The sequence below is a fragment of the Artibeus jamaicensis genome, unplaced genomic scaffold (assembly GCF_021234435.1).
Source record: "Artibeus jamaicensis isolate MK-2021 breed Jamaican fruit bat unplaced genomic scaffold, CSHL_Jam_final contig_457, whole genome shotgun sequence".
Taxonomy (NCBI): Eukaryota; Metazoa; Chordata; class Mammalia; order Chiroptera; family Phyllostomidae; genus Artibeus; species Artibeus jamaicensis.
The window spans coordinates 2728625-2744313 of NW_026521840.1; the positions used below are offsets into that span (position 1 = coordinate 2728625).

The window sequence follows — 15689 nt, forward strand, 5'->3', positions numbered from 1 at the left end:
GTTTTGTGTGTTTAGAAACCTGAAAGTGACTCCTCTTTATTTCTTTGTAACAGCTTAACACAGTGCCAAATAGGTGTTGAGTGTGTGGGTGTGTAAGGAAACCTGTAAGCTGGAGCTACTATTTCCACAAGTCATCCCTTGATAGTTATGCTCTCTGAGCAGCATAGACAAAGGCTGGACATTAGAGAACAAAGTTAGGTATTATAACCAGATCAGACCTATAGGAAAATTGGCCTACTATTTTGCTGATGTATACACAGTAAATAGGCTTGAGTTGTAAGCTGCTGTAACTAAGGACCATTAATTAGTGTTACAGCCAAACTAAGCTCTCCATTTCTCTCCTCTTTGTTAGTTCTCTGGCATCTCAGGGAGGAAAAATGAAGCATCGGTATAGACAGTTTCATTGATACTTATACAGTTTAATTCTCAACCCCCATGCACCCTCACATTCACACACTCACTAGCCAAGGCTTTGCTTGTTTCCCATTGCCTCCCACCCCAGAGGTTCAGAGTTTGATTTCTCAAGTACCCTCCTCAGGAGATCCCTGGATGTTCCATGATTGGCTCCTGCATTTTTTGGTGTTTTTTTTTTCTTTTGTCCCACTGGGAAGAATCAGTACAAGGCATTCTGTCCTGGGGGTTCTGTGAGGAAATATTCTGGAATCTGAGACTCCGGTTAGTCTGTCAGCATAGTACTATGGGGAAGATGGAGGGCACAGACCGGGGAGCTCCAATTGCAGCCAAGGATGGTGGTGTGAAGGATTCTAGAATTCCTGATATCTGATAGCCTTAGAACCTAAAAGAAAAGGGAAATGGGGTATGTGGGTAGGAAAGGACCAACCAAACAGAACAATGTGTCTACACATTGTAGACTTTAGGCCAGAGTCTATAGCTAAGAAAAGCTCATGTCCTCAGTAGCTCTTGAGGTATGTCTTTCAGCAGTAGAGTGGAATAAACACTAGATGAGAGACTTTGAACACCCCTATACTAGTACCAGTTCAGCCATATGTAGAATATATAACCTTGGGTGAATCAGTTAACCTCTCTTGCCCTCAGGTTCTTTGTTACTAAAGTAAGTGTCACAACACCTACTCTCTGGGGTTCTTGTGAGGGTCTGATGAGGTTATCAACAGGAAAGTTAGAAACATTATCAAAATTCATGGAAGCATTCCTAACAAGATATAGCAAGACAGAATTTCAGATAATTATGGATCTGGTAGGGGAGAAGAGAAATGGGATGCTGATAGGGGACAAGCTCTGAGATGGTGGTTTAAGTGTCCAGCTATTTAGAAACCTCTAGGATAACATAACCATATCTGTCCTACCTATGTGGTATTGTAGAGGTAGCATCTGGGAAACTGTTTTCTGAGTTTAAATTTGGAGATCATCCCATTTTATAAAATGAAAAAAAATTGAAGGTCCTTAGTCCATTAATTAAAATGTCTCAAATGCCTACTCAAATATCTGAACTGTGTTATGTACCAGGGAAGAAAAGATGAATAAGAGATGGTCTCTGTCTTCAAGAAGCTCCCCAACTCTTGTGGAGGAGATAGATGTATATATAGATAAATTCCAATATTGTGTAATGAGTACTATAATTAGGTAGGGCTACACAAGGTTCAGTTATAAGGTAAAGAAAATTTATTAAATTTTCTGTTTAGATGAATTAGGAAGTTTCACAGAGGAGGTAGCCTTTCAGTGAAGACTTGAATGCTGAGTAGGTGTTTATCAGATGGGAAGCCTAGGGAAGGAGGAATATATTTCAGACAAAAGCAACTACCTGTTTAGAGATATAAAGACATGAGAAAGCATGTTGTGTTCAGAAAATTGGAAGTTTTTCAGAATATCTAGAACCTAGATTATGAGAAGACAATGGCACGAAATTAGTCTAAGGAGGCAGGTCATGAAGATCTTGCTTGTGTATAATAACAGTAAGGCAGGAATGGCAGTGGAGTCAGAAACTATTAGGGCCAGGGTACTTGCTGAACAAAAAAAAAAATAGAAAGTGGGAGTCAGAGAGAGGGTCAGAAAAAAGAGCCTGAAGATGGTGTGGAGAAGGCAGTGGCTGTCAAACACTTTCACCATATGCTGATATGTAATAATACCCCATTCCCAGGATAGTTAGAGAGTCAATAAAGATTATCACTAGAAAACAGCTTTATAAAGTGAATAGTGTTGTTCATGTGAGAGAAATTATTATTACACTGAATCTTCAGAAAGGCATAGAGATCATGAGCACAGGCTTTGGAGTCAGACTGCTTGGCTTTGGACCCTGACCTGCCAGTTACTAACCTTATAATCTTAGTCAAGTTCCTTAACCTTTCTGTGACTCACTATTACTGATTCACAGAATGAGGATAATAATAGTACTTGCTTTATTGGATTGTAGTGAAGTTTAAATGAGTTAATATAAGTAACAGGCTTAGAAAGAGTGTGTTCATTGAAAGCAGTCAGTAAGTGTTACATTATTCTTTTCCAAGTGACAATATCCTTTTTGCCTCCATCATTTTCCCATTTGAGCAACTCAGTAAAGTAGAGAAGGCAAGGAATATTATTCCCACCATATAGTTTGTTTCCCCCTCCTCCCCAGTACTGATGGCTTCTGGGGTTCTTCCTAGGTTGCCTGAGTGCCAGAGATTCTCAGGACAGTAGAGGCTCAGACTTCACCCGGCCCATCATTGCCCAGTCTAACCATGGTCTCTTCCTTATCTCCAGGCTTCCGCAACTTGCACGTGGATGACCAGATGGCAGTCATTCAGTACTCGTGGATGGGGCTTATGGTGTTTGCCATGGGATGGAGGTCCTTTACCAATGTCAACTCTAGGATGCTCTACTTTGCCCCTGACCTCGTTTTCAATGAGTAAGTGCTGATAGGCCAAGAACTCACATAAACTCAGCTTCCTGCCCAAACCTGTTTGTTGGTAATGATGGTACTAACAGTGGTGGTTAGACCATTTAACCTTTAAGAGAGGCAGTAGGGGATCCAGTCAGCCTGCACAATCTAAGGGGCTTTGCCTGGCCAGAAGGCTAACTAGTAAGAGATCACAGGGTTCAGTACTGAGGCCATCCCTTTCCCACCCAAGATTCAACCCTGGTATTTTGGCTATGTTTCTGGCCTGCTTTGTAACTTATCTCAAAACCTCCTATCAAAGTCCTTCCCCTTCACTCTGAGCAACATAGGGATTGGGCATAGAAACTCTAGTTGTGAAGGCTGAAGTTCCTTTGGTCCCTTTTGCTACACCAAGGTCTACTGCCAGTCACCATTTGTTTTGCAACTCCTTTATGCTAGGACTATACTAGATACTTTCTAAATTTTTTCTCATTCAGTCCTCATGACAACTTGATTTTCCCTTTTTATAGATAATATTTTAATGAATGAGAAAAATTAGGCTCAACAAAATAAAGTGGCTCACCCAAGATTAGACAGCTAGTGCATGTTGGTGACAAATTTCAAAGTATGTCTGTGTAACTCCCAGTTCTTATACTGCTTCATGGTGGGTAGTAATGGGAAGGAGATGCTCTACCACTCTCTGACCATGTGACTATGGCCCGGACACTTATCGTTTCTTGAAACCAGGTTTAATTAATGCTTGCTCTGCCACCAGTTCTATTTATCCTTCATAAATTTATCCAAGAGCTCAGATTTTGAAATTACACTTTTCTCAACTAAAATCCATTTTATTATTTTTTACATAATTGTCTCTGGGCAGGGCCTTTAATTTCTATGACCCTGTTTCTTCACTGGTTAGCAAAATAGAACTTTTTCAAATGGATTGTTCTGATGGCTAAAATGGGAGTTAATGCGTATGAAGTATCTGGGCCATAATGGACAATAAATTTATTAAAAAATAGAAATACCTTTCTGATGTTATCTCTATTAGTGGTACTCTTCTCTACTTCTTCTGTTTGGGATCTCTTGATGATATTGTAAATGGACCTAGTCAGGAAAATCTTCCTGAGCACCGTGAACTAGTCTCACCACAGAGAATCCCTTTGGTCAGGGTAAGAATTGACCTTCCCTCCCCTCCAGCCCTCTAACTGAGAAGAACCTTAAAATAAATTATACAGGCCAGTAGTTCCTTCTAGTACAGCAGTGTCATGTAGAGGGAAAAAAGCATCCCCAGTTACCCTCTTCCAACTTAGCCAGCCCTGATAGCCAGAAGCTAAGTATAACCATTGGTCTTTTGGCACAACCTGCTTTGTGGTTTCCAGATCTCCAAAGAGTTACCCATGATGTCACCTTCTAGGGCAGGCCTTTAAAAAAATCATTCCTCTTCATCTCCCACCCCTATCCTCCTGCTGCCCTCCAGTGGTTGAATCAACTTCTTGGGTACCTGCAATACCCTCCCCATTCAATGCCCTAAGGCCTTTGTAAAATGATAATTGAGTAGTTTCTAAATCCTTCTTAGCTTTCCAGTCCACTCTCATGTATTTAATCAAAAGGTACCACAGGAGTACCCACAGGGTGCTAGACCCACCAAGCCCTAGAGCTTCTGAAACAATAGGTGCTCCCTTCTTCTGTAGGAGCCCACCATGTTAAAGCTCTTTGCATTCTTACAAACATCTATTTCTCAACAGGGATGCTGTTGACATTTTTAGAAAAATCATTTTTCATTGCATAGGAAGTACCCACATATTGGAATATGTTTAACATTCCTGGCACCTAGCCACTTAATACCAAATAGAATTCCAGTCACTGTGACAGCCTAAAGTGCCTTGGCACATTTTTAGCACCCCCTAGAGAGGCAGTATTTCTCCATTTGAGAGTCACTAATTGTTGTTAGCCTCCTTAAGGTACTACTAATGGAGAGAGTGAGACCCAAAAAGAGAGACAAGGATTCTGGGCCAACTCATTTGCTTATCTCTCTGTCACCAAACCCTGTCATCAGCTGTGCATTCTTCCTTCTTCCTGCCCTCTTTGTGGGAGACATATGTGAGGGTAATGAGCTTGAACTGTAGCTGTATGACCTTGGGTAAAAATTTAAACTTTCTTGAATCTCAACCTTCTCATCCTTTGAATGATGAGTAGTATGATAATGGTACCTTCCTACATGTCATTTACTGAGCACTTACTAAGTGCTCTTCAATTTTCATCCCCCCTGTTATCTACTCTCCTGTATTCCTACCTACCCATGTTTTCCTTCTGAATTCCATTCCTGCTCCCTTATTTTCTACCTTGCACTCTCTAATCCCTTTCCTTCCTGGTAAATCTCTCTTCATTCTTTTTCTTCTTTCTTGTTCCTTTTTCCTCTGAATTTCTTCTGTTGCCTTTCTCCCTTTTCTTCCCAAATTTCCCAAAATTTTCTGTCCCTGGGGCCTGAAGCACTGTTACAGTAGTTCCCCATGTCAGGAACACAATTTCAGTCATAGATAAAAAGACTGCAGTGTTGTCATCGACAGAGGCTTGGAAGTACAATAGAGACCAGAACAGGCCTAGGCCCCAGGGTCAGCAGATGTTATTCAAAAATTCTCTAGGTTGAAACAGCTTGGAGCAACGCTGTTCTGGTCTAATGACTTGTGATACTACCTAAATATTTCCTCTTTCCAATTGAGCTCCAGCATGAATTGAATATTTCTACACCATCTGCCCCCTTCACTCTTTCTTCATGCCAGCCAAGATCTCTCTGAGATAGAGTATTGAGCTTCTATTCAGCCAGTGCCATGGCTGCTCAGGCTATGGACTATGCTAGTGGTTTGGAAACCAAAATGTTAAACCACAGCTTTCAGGCCCAATCTGAGAGGTTTTTGTTTTAAATTCCCTTTTCATCAAATTCCACAAGATACAATCTCTCTCTCTCTCACACACACATACACAAACACACACACACACACACACACACACACACACACACACACACAATTTGTGAAATGCTGAAAACCAGGAAGGCCTACTAGCAGGAGGATGTTGTATCTTCTCTTTACAGACTTGCTATAGTCAGTCATGGGACAGAAAGTTGGCTCCCTCTGAGAATCTGTCCAAGGCTTTGCCACTTCCTTATATAATTTATAGGTGATAATGTAGTGATCTGTTCACAAGTCACTATAATGAAAGCAGCTCACACTGTTTGTAACTCCCAAACTGTGGTAAGAAACAGATAATATATGAATGAGTAGGATGCCCCACAGCAAGGGAAATTTAGATTGAACATTCAGAAACACTTCCTGGATGATTTTACAAGCATTGTAACTCATTTGAAAGAGACAATGGGGAATCTCCTTCTTTAGAAATGTTTAAAGAAATATTTAAATTTCTACCATGAGAAATGGCTTTCACGCCAAGAGGCAGGGAAATTGACGGGATAAACTACTGTAGTCACTTGGAAATCCTGGTGTCCATAAATTAAGAGTTGATTTATAAAGCCTATCTCCTAGAAATCCTCCAATTTGGGATGCCTGGGAGGCAGGTTCTGGCTCTGGCTGTAGCTGGGATATTAGAAATATCCAGGAGACCATGTGCCAGGCCCATTCTGTTCATTTGGTTAGACTTTCCTGTCCTTGTCACAGGAAACAGGAGGGGCACAGGAACCTGGAAATTCCATGTGCTAACCCATATCCTGGCCAGGGAAGATGAGTAGTTATCAGGATGTCAGGATTTGGGAGGTGGGGAACATTTTTCTAGTCACTGAATCACCAGAAGACAAACACTAAGCTCTTCTTGGAGAACTTGTGGAAGAGATGGCAACCAAAGATCCCTGGGCTTATTGTAAGCCTTCTCTCATTTCTCTCCTTCCTCTGTGTTGTGTTTCTCAGGTACCGCATGCACAAGTCCCGGATGTACAGCCAGTGTGTCCGAATGAGGCACCTTTCTCAAGAATTTGGATGGCTCCAAATCACCCCCCAGGAATTCCTTTGCATGAAGGCACTGCTCCTCTTCAGCATTAGTAAGTGCCTAGAGGGTAGGGAATGCCCCTGGGGGCTTAGGAATGCAGAGAAGAGCTGCTTTTTTCATTAAAGGGTTATCAGCTCTTGAACATTGCCCTTCTTCATTCACTCTTCCTGTACCCCTCTCCCTTAGCATCATTTTTCCTAACGAGAATACATTTCTTAGCTACAGACCAATTTCACTGCTAAAATTCATTCTCCATTAGATTTCCATCTACCCCGAGGCTCCCTCTGGGACAAAGCTTTTTTGGGTGATTGCAGCAGACCTCTGAATTTTTTCACACCTTTTATCGTAGGAATAGGTGAGGACTACTTTGTATTTTTTGTAGGGCAAAAGGGATTGCCTCCTAGAAGGAACTTCCTTTTCTGCCAATATGAGAAGGTATATGTAAGTAACTCAGACAGGGCTTATTTGGCAGCCAAGGAATGTTTTTAATGTGTCTTCTAAGTAGAATGCTTTGTTAGCCTCTGTGAGGCAAAACAAATCAAAATTTGATATTCAAAGTTATGTGTGTTAATTGTCTAAATCAGAGCTTCACTGTGGATAACATAAAACCATAGGCCCTAAGAAATGTGTAGGTGAGAAGACCTGAAAAAGGAAAGGCTCTGTAAATTGTATTACTTGATGCCCTTCAAGTTGAGTCCAGCTAGCCTTTTCCCTAAGACATTCAGACTTCAACTACAGGAAACCAAGTAGATGATTCCCTCCCTCTGGGGGTGGGGGTCAAGTGTGTGGTCAGAAAACTTGGTGCTTTGTCTAATGCTCCTTGTGGGCATGCTTCCCCTCCCCATTCTGTCTTCATCCCACATCAGTTCCAGTGGATGGGCTGAAAAATCAAAAATTCTTTGATGAACTTCGAATGAACTACATCAAGGAACTTGATCGTATCATTGCATGCAAGAGAAAAAATCCCACATCCTGCTCAAGGCGCTTCTACCAGCTCACCAAGCTCCTGGATTCTGTGCAGCCTGTAAGCAAATGATGGAGGGTGCTTTGTCAGAGAGAGCTGCCTGATAGAGCCAAATGATTATATGTTCTTCTAGGGTCTGGCACCACCTGTTGGGAGGTGCTTCCATTACCCTCTGGCTGTGAGTGTGGTCCAGGAAGAAAATGCAATGGAGAAAAGGAACACAGGTCACAATGTCCCAGCTGGATGTTGTGAAAGAAGTGGAGGAGAAGAGAACAGAGCATTTGAGACTCAGGGAAAGGGCTTAGAGAAGATAAGTTCTCTAAGCAGACAAAACAGACCCGGCTGCTATTCTGCTCTTCCTCGAGTCGTGTGTGTGAGTTTTTATGTGTGAGCAGTTTTTGTTTGTGAGTGTGTGTGTGTGTGTGTGTGTGTGTGTGTGTGTGTGAGAGAGAGAGAGAGAGAGAGAGAGAGAGAGAGAGAGAGAAAGAAAGAAAGAGCGTGCAAACAGGAGCATGAGCCCTAGGGAAGAGGAATACTTAGTCATGAGTCAGAGAGTTTACAATGGTGTAAGTAATCCCTTGGGAGCTCTCAGTGACTCCTTGAAGGCCATTTAGTGCACATGTGCATGTGTGTGCATGCACACACACAACCAGAGATAGGGAAAGAGGAGCAGATCAAAGGTATGGGTAAGAGCCTGATTAAGCCAACTCCTTAACAACCTTGTTTTCTTGTATTCTCAATCTCTTATTATCCCCCTACAGATTGCACGAGAACTGCATCAGTTCACTTTTGACCTGCTAATCAAGTCTCATATGGTGAGCGTGGACTTCCCAGAAATGATGGCAGAGATCATCTCTGTGCAAGTGCCCAAGATCCTTTCTGGAAAAGTCAAGCCCATCTATTTCCACACTCAGTGAAGCTTTGGAAGCCCCCATTTCCTCACCCAACCCCACTCCCTTTTTCAGATATTCTCTGCCTGTTATAACGCTGCACTACTTCTCTGCTGTGCCTTGGAGAATTTCCTCTATTGATGTATAGCCTGTTCCTGAGCTCTATTTGCTAGGCTTTTTCCCCTCTTTTCCTCCTTTCTTTTTCTTCCTCCCTATCTCACCACCCCCCATAGCACTTTGAGACTCTGCTCCCTGCCATGGCTCTTATCTCTGTTTTGAATGGTGTTGTATTTCTTGAAATCTGTGATGATCCTCATGTGGCCCAGTGTCAAGTTGTACTTGTTTATAGCAAGTGCCATACTTGCAAGTGCACACTGTGCTGTGTGCCAGCTACACAAACGTTTACTCATCTAACACCATGGGAAGTTTAGAGACCTAAGAGTATCTGGGAGAACAAAAACTAAAACAAAAAAAATAACAAAACCAAAAAAACTTGCTAGAATATTATTCCTCTTAAAAATATAAAAACAACCCTCCCAAAAAGCTAACAGTGACTAGAATAAAGTGAACATTACGAGACCATGGGGAGTCACTGCTTTTTTCCCAAACCCTCCCTCCAACACTTTACTTTCTGCCAATAGCTATTGCCATTAGAGGGCAGGGTGACCCCAGAATGGGGGGAGGGGAGAGACAGATTTAAGACGGTCAAAGAAGACAGCTAAATCACCACTACTTGACCACAGTGTTGGTCTCTGACATCTAGATTCAACTGCAGTGCAATTCATTGTACTAAAAATGTCCTTCTTGTTTGAAAACTTGTCTGCATGTGAATGGCCTCCCCCATCCCAATCTTCCTCTCCTTTACCCTCTTCTACCCTCTAATTAACTTTAAAAAGCTTTTCTAAGAACTTTGAACAAATGTTCTCTTTAGCTAAAACTTGGCCACTTCCAGTGAAGAGTCAGACCAGTGAGAAAGAAGAAAGATTTTATCCTTTGGAAGGCCCCATTCAGATCCAGGTGTGCTTTCCCATTTATGGGCCAAGGAGGAACTTGTGGCTGCCATCAGAGGAGAAGGAAGTAGTGGCTTGGCTCTTCTCCACTTAGGACACTGAAGAATTAATCTCCCTTTTTTACACCTTTGAAAAACCTGAATGCTTTCAACCTGACTCTGTGTAGCTTGCAAGATCCCTGCACCCTCCCTTGAGTGTTTTGTGGGCCCGAACTTCACCAGCCACAGTGGTGAAGCTTGTGTACTTCTCTAGGCATGTTCACACAGACTGCTAAGAGTCTTCACCACCAAGAAGGCTAGCAAACAAGCAGACTTAACATTTATCCCTAGATGCAAATAGACTCAAAGACTTCTAATCAATATCTCTTATCAACTATCAGATCTTCTCTGGAACCCTCAGACAAACTGGAAAGAAGGTGTCAACAGTATTGCACAAGCTGGGCGACTTGCCCTTGTCCCTCAAAGATGGTACTTTCCCACCAAGTGGATAAATGCCCACCTTCTCCTTTAGAACAGCTAACATGGCTACCCAGATTAGGGTTAAAGAGAAAGTTCAACTATCAGGCTGGGAAGAATGAAGGCACTAGGACCAGAAACCCTGTAAGTGCTCTCCTTGCCACCCAGCATATCCACTTGCAGAAGTCATGGGAAGAGGAGAAAAGAAACCAAGAGGAGACTCACTACTAAATTAAAGTCTTCAGAGGCAAAGTTTAAAGCCAGATGGGTACCATCTGGTGAGTTTATTCATCCTCCTCCTCTGCTGCTGATTCTGGGCTCTGACTTTGGCCACCTCACTCAGACTCTCCACCTATGTTGCTGCCTGTCAGCCGGAGGGAAGCTGAAACATTGACATTACAGAACTATGGCCTCCTTTGGAAAGTTCTGGTTGATGTGGCTCCAGTGAGCTGCCACCCATGAACTCAGGCTGTGTTCCTGGGACACTGGTTTCATATAGTTCTTTGGCACACCTCTGTTCTGTTGACTTTGTCCACCAAACCGAAGTGCAGAGGGAATGTTCATCTACTTTCTCATCTTAGCTACTGCCTCCTAACTTAGCTCTTAAATTCAACTGCTAAACTCAAGAAATTAGGAGGCAGTCAACAAACTGCCCATTTCGGTTGGTTCACTTTACTTGTTGAGATACTTTCTGAGTGATATGATATGATCTACATGGGTTTCCTCCCCTGATTTCTGTATTGGTATTAATAGCCAAAAGAACTTGCAAAACAGCTTCTTTAAATAACAAGGGAGAGGGGAACCTAAGATGGGTGATATACCAATCCCAGACTGCTGGGTAAAACTAAAGCTGACAGGTTCTCTTTCTGGCATAAGATAGACAAAATATGGTTTTCTTTGTTATGACACCATTTGACTTATATAAGTTCACAGGATCACTTTTAGCTATTTTAAACAGGAAAAATATACCACTTTTTTCAGTTAAACTAGGTTACATTTTAATAATTCCTTTACATATGTTTTGAAATTATTTTAATCTTTTGTGGTACATGGATTTGATGATATCATTCTAATACTTCTCCTTGTAAAGACTATAGGCTCTCCTTTCCATTTCTCTCACTATCAAATTTTTCATCTTTAGAGATTTCTCAATTGTGACTCTTGTCCTTATGAACACACACATACATATATATGTTTTTACTTGTGAAAGTGAAAAATCAGTGTAATTAAAAACAGCAACAACTGGATTACTCCAAATTTCCAAATGGCAAGACAAGGGAAAAACAGCCTAAACAAGGCCTTAAGCCTACTGTTTTTGCACTGGGGATTCTATGAGAGGAAATATTTTAGCTTGGCTTTATTATCCCACAGATGAAGGAAGGATTTGTGTTTTTTGTTTGTTTGTTTTTGGCCATTTGTGTTCCAGGCAATGTAAATGACAGAAGTCTCATTTTGTATGCACTCTGCTCTACAAACAGAGTTGACATGGTTGGTATACTGTGCTCACCTTTGAAGGATTTGATACCCAGATCCACTCACCTGGTGAGCTGGAAGATGAAGATCACTCACCAGACGTGTCACAGTGGCTATGTTCAAAGAGATTTGCAGTACTCAGTGGGGATGGAGAGTGAGGAAGAGAGGAAAAAACAGACACACTAGGGAAAAGACCCTGTCTGTGTGGACAACAGACAGCTGCCAGGGTCACAAACACTGTGGTCAAAGAAGAGTCATGTGGCAGTTTCAGCTTTTGTTCATTGGGCAGCTTGCCCAGGCCTGGCCTCTGAGCTGAAATGGGGATTGGATTCTTTGTTCCATAGCTTCTCTATGCCACAGACAGTACCATTGTTCTTGTAAAGCTTATTATTTTTTTAATGAGAAAGGGATTTTTGAAGGATTTTGTCATATCTCTGAAAAAGAAAATCAGTAACATATATTTTATATATGTTCATTGCCACTAAAAAGAACAGTTTTACTGTGTCCCTCTGTCCTTTGGATAGTTTCTGAGGGTTGAGAAATAGTGTGCTGATGCTAGAGTCTCTCTCTGTCCATACTTTATTTCTAAATGCATATATACATATACAGAAAGAATTCTATTTGTACTTTAAGAGAAAGTAGTTCCACCTACACATGATACTGACATTACACAGATGACCTAACCTGGAGCTTCAAGTAGCTTCTGTTTGATTCATTAAGCATAGCACAGACCTGGCCTTGACTTGTTTTCTCCCTTGATATTTGGCAGGGTACAAAAGCCCAAGCTACCCTCTTTATCCCTTCCCAAACTTGTACCACAGTAGCATTTTATAAGATTCTCTCCTGACAACTCAGTAACTATTCCCGCATGTTTCCTGCATGGCCCCTGGAAAGTAAGAGGTTGACTACTTATTGTCCTGTGCCAGTTGTACAGATGAAAAGGCACTGGGCCAAAGGAGTGGCCTTCATGCTTGACCCCCTTTAGGGAGTCATGGGAATCAGAAATGCTAAAGCACAGGATCGAATCCCAAAGTTAAAGTCAAAATAAGCCATTTTGCATGTGCAATTTCTTGTAAAAGGAACTTTCTACCCCTACTGCCTTTTATAGGCAGTTCTGTTATTATTACCAATCTCTTTGAAAATCTTTGAAAGATGTTTTAAAAAAGACAAAGAGATGAGAGCATCATATTATATAACCAAAGATTACATTGTATCTGCTAAGATACGAATATTTTTAAGGGCAGGGAGGGATTAAACATTAGTGCCTCTTTGGTAAGCTATCCAAAGACAGACTAAAGGACTTGGCTGATGACTGATTTATAAGAGATCTGTGGGACTCCCCCTCCCCACAATATACATGTTTAGAAGTAAGGAAGATAATTTTTTTAAATAAGATTATGGGTCCTTCACTAACTGATTTTATAAGTAGAACTAGCTTTCCTTCTCTCCAGTAGTTGTTGAGCAAATTTTTAAAGCTCCATCATTGCATGGTTGGAAATGGAGCTGTCTTGGCCACTGTGTTTGCTAGTGTCCATGTTAGCTTATTTGAATATGTGAATACCTTGCTGAGAAAGGGAGCATTAAAAGACTAGATTTTGCATCAGAAAGACAGCAGGCAGAAATCTTCATTTCTGCCCACTTTGGAAGACACAAAAAGTTGACACAAAAAGTTCTCTGTGGTTTAAGGCAGACAGTTGAAATATATTGTAAATGAGTATTTGTATCCATGTTTCAAAATTGAATTATGTATATAGATATTATGTGTTCTGATAGCTTTACCTTTCTCTGCACCTTTATATTTCATTGCAGGTCACAAATGATACCATGTACTTGTGAGACAGGCTGCAGTTACATTTTGTAAGCTCTCAAAATGTAAAAGACACCTTGGTTGATCAAATAACTAAGAGATCTCTGTCCCTATTGGGGCCTGACCCACAGGCCTTATAAAGGAACAGGAGTGGGACATGATGGTAGGGTACATGATGTATTGCACTTTACTAGCCTGGGACTAGTGAATGTTTAAAGGGTGGTGAAAACTTATTGGATCTGATTGGGATTTACTATAAGAAAAGCCCAGAGTTGGGGTCAAAGGCCCACCAAAATGATTAGCTAGTGGCCCCCTAATGGGACTTGAGCAGTTTGAAGACAGAAGGACATTCTTTGTTGGGATGTGATCAGTTTGAAGACAGAAGGACATTCTTTGTTCTTCTCCATCCTTGTGAGAAAGGGGCAGTTTACTGCACTTGGGAACCTGGAGCAAGTGCTCCATCTTTCCCATAATTTACCCACCTGCTATTGAGGTGCTCTTGCTACTGGGTGTCTGTGTGCTCTGATTATGGTTTGGGTATGTTCTGTAGAGATTTTGACGATGAAAATCTGCTTTTCTCTGTTAAAAATTTGACAATGAACTAGAAGTAATAATCACTATAGGTACAGGTCTGTCTCTGCCCACAGGTAGGGGTGTTTTTCTTTAATTCAGAGATTGACACTGGGGTCTGTTGCTCAGAGGCTCCCAATGCTTAACCATTTCTAGGTGAAAGCAGAAAAAATCCACATTATTCACCCCTCTTCAAACACTTCAGCTGAGGTAACAAAACATTTGAAATGTTCCCACCCACCAAAGTGAATGGTAAGTATTTGGACTAAGCAGGTAGTCTTAAAGGGAAAACATCTTTGACTCAGCTTCAATTTATCCCCACTTGGTTTGGCCAAAAACTAAGCAATATGTCTTGATTGGTTTCCAGCCCCAATTCTTATAGCAGGGGTGCAGTTCCATTCCTTATCCCACTTGTCTCTTAGCCCTTTATGTAATTAAATGAGACATTGTGGACTGAATGGCCCATGTGGCCTAAAATAGTTTCCACATGCACTACTTAAATGGCTGTGATATAGGTGCAGATTCCATTGGCAACCAAAGACCAGAATATACACAGACCCTACAGAAAAGAAAATTCTGGGAATGTTGCTGCTTCTCAGGTGGTGCCCTCTCTGCCAGATGCTTCCTACTTTGGGACTGTGTTTCCTGCCTGGCAGAAAGGGCAAACCTGCAGTCTCTCTCAACCTTAGCCCTTGCTGCTAACTATCTGGCAGTGAAGTGCCTGTGGGGTTGTCCTATCCCACAAGCCATTCAGGTGCTGAGAGAAGTCACCATTGGGATTGCCCAAGCTAAAAAAAGAGTCCCTTCAGCACTCCTTAACACCCTTCTGCTTTCTCCTAGACTGGAACGTTGATTAGGGAGTGCCTCAGACATGACATTCTTGTCCTGTCCTTGAGATTAATATGGGCAGCAGGAAGAAGCAGATTATGTAACCAGATATAAGAATTAATTTTGATATTGATAAAAATAAAGAAAAAGAGAGAAAAGCATTATATACAGATTTTTCAAAGGAAACATTAATTTTGCTTGAAACTTGTTTCAATGGAGCTTCAGTTCTCACAGCAGCACTTGGCCCCCACTGGGCAGGAGGGCCATCCCCAAGCTTTAGTGTTCTGTTCTCTTTTTGTAATCGTGGAATCTTCTGTTGCTCTGAATATAATTAAAGATAGCAGAAACTTGTTTGTTGGAATACATGTGTGATTCTGGGTTTGTCTCTGTCTCTGTTTTCAGAAATGTCATCTATTGTGTAAAATACTGGCTTGCTCGTCTGCCAGCTAAAACTTGGCTACAGCCCCTGTTGTGGCTACAGGCTCAAGTTATTGTTAACAAAAAGACTCTAGAAAAGCTGCTAATGTCCTCTTATCACCATCATTAATTTGTTAAAATATAAAACAATCTAAAATTTCAGATGAACATCGTCAGAGTTCTTTTAATTAGCTGGTTTTATTGGCTGTCATTATTGAAGTGAAGAATTAGTATCATGCCCAGTTACCTTTTACACTACTTTGATTTTCATACACACATTTTTTAAAAATATCTTTGCACAGGTTATAAATTTGACCTGTGTTGGCCTTAGCATACGTTGACCTACGACAACTAACTATTAAAGGGTCTGAGCTAGAAATTACTGATGGACACCAATGCCCATTACAACCTCTCATCAAAAACCCTGAGCTTGCCAACCAGGAAAA

General features: G+C 41.4%; 1 protein-coding gene across 2 annotated transcripts in view; it reads left to right on the forward strand.

The window, feature by feature from the left end:
• Positions 1–15405, forward strand: part of AR (androgen receptor) — a 256158-nt gene extending 240753 nt beyond the window's left edge. For both annotated transcript variants that reach the window (XM_053666526.1, XM_053666527.1), the window contains 4 exons: positions 2716–2860; positions 6751–6881; positions 7696–7853; positions 8555–15405. In XM_053666526.1, the coding sequence (XP_053522501.1) occupies positions 2716–2860; positions 6751–6881; positions 7696–7853; positions 8555–8710 (590 nt within the window). In that variant the 3' untranslated portion in view covers positions 8711–15405. The remainder of the gene's footprint in view (positions 1–2715; positions 2861–6750; positions 6882–7695; positions 7854–8554) is intronic.
• Positions 15406–15689: the final 284 nt, after the last annotated feature.